This window comes from Arachis hypogaea, unplaced genomic scaffold (genome assembly GCF_003086295.3).
Source record: "Arachis hypogaea cultivar Tifrunner unplaced genomic scaffold, arahy.Tifrunner.gnm2.J5K5 arahy.Tifrunner.gnm2.scaffold_22, whole genome shotgun sequence".
NCBI classification, from domain to species: Eukaryota; Viridiplantae; Streptophyta; class Magnoliopsida; order Fabales; family Fabaceae; genus Arachis; species Arachis hypogaea.
Genome location: NW_027255450.1, coordinates 175,030 through 182,353, shown reverse-complemented (window position 1 = coordinate 182,353; position 7,324 = coordinate 175,030). Strand labels below are relative to the sequence as shown.

Genomic DNA, 7,324 nt, shown 5'->3' with positions numbered 1-7,324 from the left:
AAAAGAGTCGTTTCACTCCTTCGGTAGCTTCATGCTATGCTCGAAGAAGGGAAGTGAGAATCCTCAAACTAACCAAATAGTCCGATCGAACCCAAGTCCTTTGTCTGGTAAGAAGTTGTTACTGAATATCTGTCCTTACTTAAGAAACAAGTATGGAAGGTTCTCTCATCGCCCGAGATGTACTAAAGGGATAGGATAAACCAACCAAAGCGGAAGAAGGGAATTAGCCACTCTTTGAAGAAAGAGGAACGAAACAGACTCGCTTGACTCACTGGAAAGGAACGAAGTGGGGGAGAAGGAAAAAGGAGTCAGTGAGTTCATAAAAGAAATAAGGGAGAAGACTAGTTTGATTCCTAGTTAGGTTTCCGGCGTTGTCTTACTCGTTAGACTCACTTCAAGTATTCCGTTCGTTTATTCCACTCGTTCGGTACTTCATTCGTTTTCTTTAAGACCAGTTGTTCGGGTTCAGATAACTAGTACGGCGGTGACTTTACGGAGAGAATAGAAGCTCGCTAGCGCTCTTTCTTATTAAAGAAATAGGATACTAGCTTTCTTGAAAAAGGAAGATGGTTGAAAGGGTCCCAACGAAGACTTCCGATCGGTAGGATACCTTTTCTACGAAATATACGAAAGAATCATCTTTTATGAAACTCATCTATCTCGGCTAGTCAATTGATTCAAGAGGGTTCCGTTCCTTAAAGAAAGAAGAGTCCTGTATGAAACAAGCAAAGTGAAGGGAAGCATGATTGTACGCCTTCGATTGAGAGTTCTCACCTTCTCTCCTCTTTTTCACCGGGAACCCCTATTTCATCAACCAGACGGACAATGGGAAGCGTCTGAGCTCTACTCTACTAGACTATATTGGGCGAGCACGGGAAGTGGTCACACCTGCCAGCTGACCTTCATTGTAGACTCTTTCTTTATTGGAACTTCAGGGAGGAATGAAATGCTACCAATCGTTGAGGGAAGAAAGGGATAAGGTTTGCATCGTCGCTAGCGAATTCCGTCCAGTAATGGAAGTAAAACGCTAGCTTCAAGACTGCAACGAAGATCTAGCCATTGTCACTTAGCGCATCCGAAACTCTCGTCCATAGAGATGGCTTCTCTCGGCTATCAAAGTGAGTTGGCATTCTTAAGCCAAGCCAGTGAGGTTCCAACTCCGCATGCCCTTACACAGGTCTTCCGTAACTTTCATACTAGAACCTGCATACTCACCGGAAGCTTTCAGCCTCAGATTTCATTCCTTTGGACATAGAATTGATCGGTCAAAGCCTTAAACTCGTTCACAAATGAGTTGATTCGCTTAGAGCCTTGCCTGAAAGGATCAATTGAGGGGGGTAGCGGACCGTTATGATCAATAGGTCTAGCCCTCGTAATCTATTGCTGGAGAATAGGTCTAGCTCTTGATAATTGTAGAAAAAGTCTTTGTTGGATGGGATGAATGTATCTGTTGTACACTCTTCTTCCTCTTTCTGGAGAAAATAGAATAAGTAATAATGAGCCCTTTCCACATCTTCCTTTAGTGTCTTCGGACTGATTTGATGTCTCAACGAATCCGGATGTGGTTGTTAAGGGACTAGAATTGGCCGTTGGCCTGGCCACCGGATCTCCTTGAATTAACAAATTCGCTCAGGCGAACAAGATCGGCACAACTACTGGCTTTATTGTCTTTCTTTCCTTTAATTTAACCTTTGTGTTCGGTAGCATGCCTCGCCTCCGGATCAGCGTATAAACGCTTCCCAACTCCCTTCCTGCAGTAAACACAAGCATGTATCTCTCAAAGCCTTCGCTCAGGATCTGCCATAATGGGCCCTTCTTCTTGGCCTTTCCATTGGTAGACGTTGGTTCATGCAGCGGGATAATGATGTATCTAATGTGGCCAGTAGACCAGGAAGTAGGATGTCGGCCCTACAGTAGTAGAAACTGGAGAATTTCCCTCTTTTCCTTTGACTATAATAATTCCACCAGTTTGAGATTGATCGACGAAGTAATCACATAAGGGAGAGATTCGAGACTGACTACATAATAGCATTTATGCGAGCATGCCGCTCTTCTTTCGGGATCTCGAGTCCTTCTTTATTGACTTCTGGTGCGCTCTGCTAACCAGATCGGGAGGTTAAATAGTTTACTAAAGCTAGCGACTGGGGTATGCTAGTCCTACCGAAACCGAAGCATTGACTTGATCGATCGTTTTCTACGTTAGAGACCCAAATCCTTTCATAGCACAATTAGCTGCTGGTAAACATGCCAGCTATCACACATCTCACTTGACGCAGAGTCAGCGCGAAGAAAGGCGGATCCACCGGTTGGTTGAGGTTCTGCACTAGATCCACTTTCTTTTCTTCTCCTACGATATTTTCATTTCGAGTTAGAGGAGCAGACCACTCTACTAACTTTATCTTAGAGCTCGATAGGTACCTTTCTTTCACATTGACTCTACTTTGTTTAGGGTAATAGCAGCACGGCAAGATCATTTCGGCACAGCTTAATCAGGTTTTCGGCTCTTCTGTCAAAAAGAGGATCTTAGGCCTACCGGTGACCGGCTTCGCGGGCTAAACCACTCAAGCATATGGCCTGATCCACTCTTGGCGTTGCTCTATTGGGCAGAGGTTTCTCGATCAACTAATTGACGAAAGAGGGGGAACCTGATTTGAGATCTTGTACTAAGCCCCTTAAGAGGGGGCGGTAGACTGAACACCAACAGAATCTTCACAAAGTGAAAAGCAGAATCTTAATCATAATAAGCTAACTATGTCGACTCAATGAATAACTGATTAGACCTCCTCTCTTATGATATTCGTTATTGAATTAACACCTAAATAACTAAAAATGGGAACCTTTACCAATAAGCGTTATTCGTTAGGCCAAACTGAAAATAAAGCCCATAACAGAAACAGCAAACCCGGCCTCACATACCATTGAGATTGAAACGCCTCTATCCTCTGGCTTCCTTCTTCGTGTGGGAGCAGCGATGATGCCCAACTTCGTTCATGATGTCAGCAACTGGACATAAACGGAAAGACCATAGACCGCAGAGGATTTTAAGTTACCTTATTCGATATTCGATGGAACCATACCATAGCGGGGAGCCTGTAGTACATTTATGGGATCATGACAAAGACCTCCCCCTGCCTCTCCCGGGATCAGGAAACTAGCAAGCGGATCAGACTTGGTTGGAACGAACCAACTGCAAGGCGGCCTTCCTCGTTACATTTTCATAACCGCTTCCACTTATTTATTTGGATGGGGCAAATCCCACTATAACGTAGGCATAAAAAAAGAAGAGGTTTATGAAATCCAGCAACGCGGTGGTTTTGAAAGACACGGTTCGACAATACCTGTGATCGGAAAAGGTATGGCACATCTCGGGGCATAAACCAGCGAGGAGATAATTCTGTATTTCCAGAAAGGAAAAGGGGGGCTTTACTCCACACTCCATGTCCCGCATAGAGAAGTCAATTCATCAACTGGCTTGGTGTCGGCGCTCGGCTTGAAGAACCGGAATTGGCGACTTTGCCTCCTCTCTTTGGATTGGAATAGTCTTATTTAGTAGACAGAGCTGGATGTTCATGTTACAAGTTCCTTTTACCTCGTCTCTGAACACGTAACCCGAGTAGTGGCTTCTTTCTTTGCTTTGACTTCCAGCCCACCTTCACTAAGAAGCAACCAGCCCATAGGAATAAGGAAGATCAGCGGAAATGGCTAGCCCAGAATTAGCCGGTCGGCTTAATTTGGCGATAGATTAGCCTCAAGCCAATCAAAACCATCCTATCGGCGGAGGATTGGCATTGGAAGAGAGGCGTGAGACACTCTACTCTATTATCTAAGTGATTGAGATCTAATCAAACAAAAGGGATCCAATCCTTTCTTAGCCAGAAAAGGGGATCCTTCATTCTTTCGCACCGTATCTCCTCGGGTTCATGGAAGAGTCTGGATGCGAGAGAGAAAGACGGGTATTGTACTAATGGTCTTGACCCAGCCCCATGGAATCGGGAGACAAGTATGAACCCTTAACCTCTATTCTATTACATCAACCAGCAACCCAAGCAAGACTGAGGATCCGAGTTCAGCTGCTTTCTCAAGAGATTCAGGTTCGATAGCCACTTCCACTTCACATAAAGTTTAGGAGTTAGGAGCTTGATAACATCTTCTTTTTACGTGATTCGGCGATATGGATTTGCCCCAGTCTCCATTTTTCTTACTACATATAAATGGGAATCAAGAAAAGAATTGATTCCTCTTTTTAAAGACAGTAGAACAAAGAACTTTATCTACATGACTGGCAGGTGACAAGGAATGGGGGGAGGGGGAAAGTCAGGTCATCTTCAGATTCCCGCCCTAAGCTAAAGGGAATTGATCAAGGGAGAACATGATCTCAGGTTTTCTTTCTACCCCGAGCTTCTATCTATTCTATCTATAATGTCTTCAACAAGCTAGCCAGTTCCAAGGGAAAAAAGACAGCATGTTTAGCCCGATATCTCTCATGTACCTTGGTTCCAGATCAATGAATGCGGAATAAATATTGGCGGTTTCCGATTCGTTACAGCTTGCTCACCATGCCATCGGGATCCGAGGATTGCTTTGTTTAAAAGAAACTTTTAATTCAAAGCGCTTAGTTGGGTTCAGCTCTATAGGTCGAAGCAGGTTGATTGGTTCAGGGCTACGCGCCTATCTGCTCTCTCAAGTCTAATACGCCCCTTATTCCCTTTTCTGTTAGGCCTGCCTTGCCTTGATTCAAATGACGTGGGTCGTCCAGTTCGTCATATCGCATCAGTGGAATCCTATTCTCCGCTTTCTTTTCTGAATACAGGACGAACAAGTAGTCCAAGTAGACCCATTAGGGGGAACGAGATGAAACCTTTCCATTTTATCTTCGATTGACTTTGAGCTAACGGGAGAAGTCCACTAAAGAACTTAACTCAAGAAGCCTAGTGAGGAGGGGGTTAATCAGCCATTTCCTTCGCTTGCCAAGTAAAGTATAAAGGCAAACACAACCGCACTGCTTTTCTCCAATCGGGGAAGTAGGGGGGGCCACCCTTTTCCCCTTAGCCCTCCTTCTCACTCCCTAACCTAAGGAATGAAAGAAAGGCCACGTCCAGACAACTACCACAAAAAAATAGTAAAACAAGTTTCAAGTAATAGATCTTTTTTTAAGTAGGAGTTGCCCCTATTAAGTTAAGGGAAGAGAATTTCTTTATTGTTTAGTTTAAAGCAATCAATTTCCGAGAAGAGTTTTGCAGGGAAAGCAAAAGAAGAAAGAGGATCGAGACAGGAACCTTACTCTCTTAGCATAGGCTTGAAGCCCTCATGTCCTATAGGAAGTGGAAGTAAGAAATCCTATCCATCTTTTTATCGAAAAATATCGAAATCTATAATGAAGAAATCATATCGTGCTTATATATAGGATCCTCTAAATCCTCAGACACCGAGACTATGGGGAATCCATATTAACGATAAGATTCCCAAACAAGAAACCACCTTCCCATCCCCATATGTTATCTATGCTTAAGAATTTCCAATTGAACTCCTTCATCCATACAACAGGAATTCTCTAGAAATAAGAGAACCTTTTTTTTTACTTTTCATGCAGTTCCGATTGGAACAAGCATTTTTTGAGAGAATCGTGCGAAGGGCAAGTCCGGAAACTTAGAAACAAAATATCTGTAAAAAGTAAAATAAAACCGGACGAAGAAATCGGACGGGCGGTATTCTTTCGTCGGCCCGGTTTCTCCCTTTCTTGTCTAGTGTATTAGACTCCATTATAGGTCATTCGGAAGGGCTCCGTTTCAATTTTAGGGCATAACGTTGTGGTTGTTCCCTCTCCTTTACTTATCGAATAGGGGCGAGTGACTTCGTACCTCTCCTGACTGAGAAAAAGAAGTTCCAGAGGCATCCTCCATTCATATCGATTTGGGTTTTTCTGCACCATATTTGGATCTGCCTCTTCTTCGATCCGGAATTCCCAACAAATCCTTTACTCCTCGAATACAATGGGATTTCACACCTGGCAAATCTTTCACTCTACCTCCTCTTATTAAGACCATAGAATGTTCCTGCGAATTATGACCTTCGCCCGGAATGTGAGCAAATATATCATGTCGATTGCTCAATCGTACTTTGGCTATCTTACGTGGAGCTGAATTAGGTTTTTTCGGTGTTCTCGTTGAAACACGCGGGCGTACTCCTTGCTTCTGGGGACATTGATCCGAAGCTCTAGTACGGTCCGTGCGCCGTTTTTCTTCTCTACCATGACGAATCAATTGATTTAATGTAGGCATCGCTCTTTCCTTTGTCCTTCCTCCCTATTTTTGCCCTATCACTAGTGATTACTCCCGATCCGAAGCACCCCTTTTCCATTCATAGAGAGATCCAATCGTCAAAATCAATAAAAAGGCCATCATAGACCAAGATCCAAACGGATCAATCTTGTTGGGAGGTACTGCCCAAGGAAAGGAAAAGGTGACTTCCGGATCAGGAATAATAAATAAAATTGAAACAAGATAAAATCGTATATCGAAACGACTTCTGGCATCACCGAAAGGATCGAAACCACATTCGTAGGCCGACAATTTTTCTGGATAGGTCCAACTATTGGAAGCAAAGGGAAAAGGAACACCGAGTGGGATCAAAGAAACTAGCAGACTGATCACTAAAGAGATACAAATAGGTGCAAATTCTGACATGACCACAGCCCACTTGGTTCTTTCGCTCCTTGCTCGCGGAGCGGCATACCGAAAAAAGAAAAGGGTACCAATGAAGCCGACCATTAATGACTAGTTCGAACACCGGGAGTCGGGGCTGGCCTATTGATTCCCTGCGTTATTTTAGCTGCAACGGTATAAGACATAAAAACGAAATGAATGATTTAGCTCCCCGATGACTTCATGGGTGGGTCCCGAATCCCGGGGATACCCAAATATATATGCCGTGAACTAAAAAATAACTACCAAAGACAACAAATCCCACATTATCATTCTTCAAATTCATAGCTGTCAAGATCTCGTTCCTTGATTTGCCGCTCGAAGATGTCGTTCATTATTTGACGCGACCTTTCTTTTACAGGATTATTTGCCGGGTTGTTGGCTATATCCGCCAATACCTCAACGAGTCTAGCTTTACTCTTCCAATTGGGTCCAACTACCAGCTCGAAGACCCGACGATATTTACTGTAAGAAGGGGGTCGGTCAAAGAGCGTGTCCATATCGGATTTCAAGTAATCCATGATTATTCGGCGAATAGCCCAATAACCATGGGGTTTATTGTCAGCTTCCATCGTGTCATCCACTGGTGCTTGTATGGGAGCCGGCTGCTCCACCTCATAATC

General features: G+C 43.8%; 1 protein-coding gene across 1 annotated transcript in view; it reads right to left on the bottom strand.

The window, feature by feature from the left end:
- Positions 1 to 6,771, bottom strand: part of LOC114926178 (small ribosomal subunit protein uS12m) — a 12,551-nt gene extending 5,780 nt beyond the window's left edge. Inside the window, exon 1 of the mRNA XM_072231796.1 lies at positions 1 to 6,771. This exon is cut by the window's left edge and continues 5,780 nt beyond it. Within this exon, the coding sequence (XP_072087897.1) occupies positions 5,901 to 6,278 (378 nt within the window). The 5' untranslated portion in view covers positions 6,279 to 6,771 and the 3' untranslated portion in view covers positions 1 to 5,900.
- Between the last annotated feature and the right edge of the window lie 553 nt (positions 6,772 to 7,324).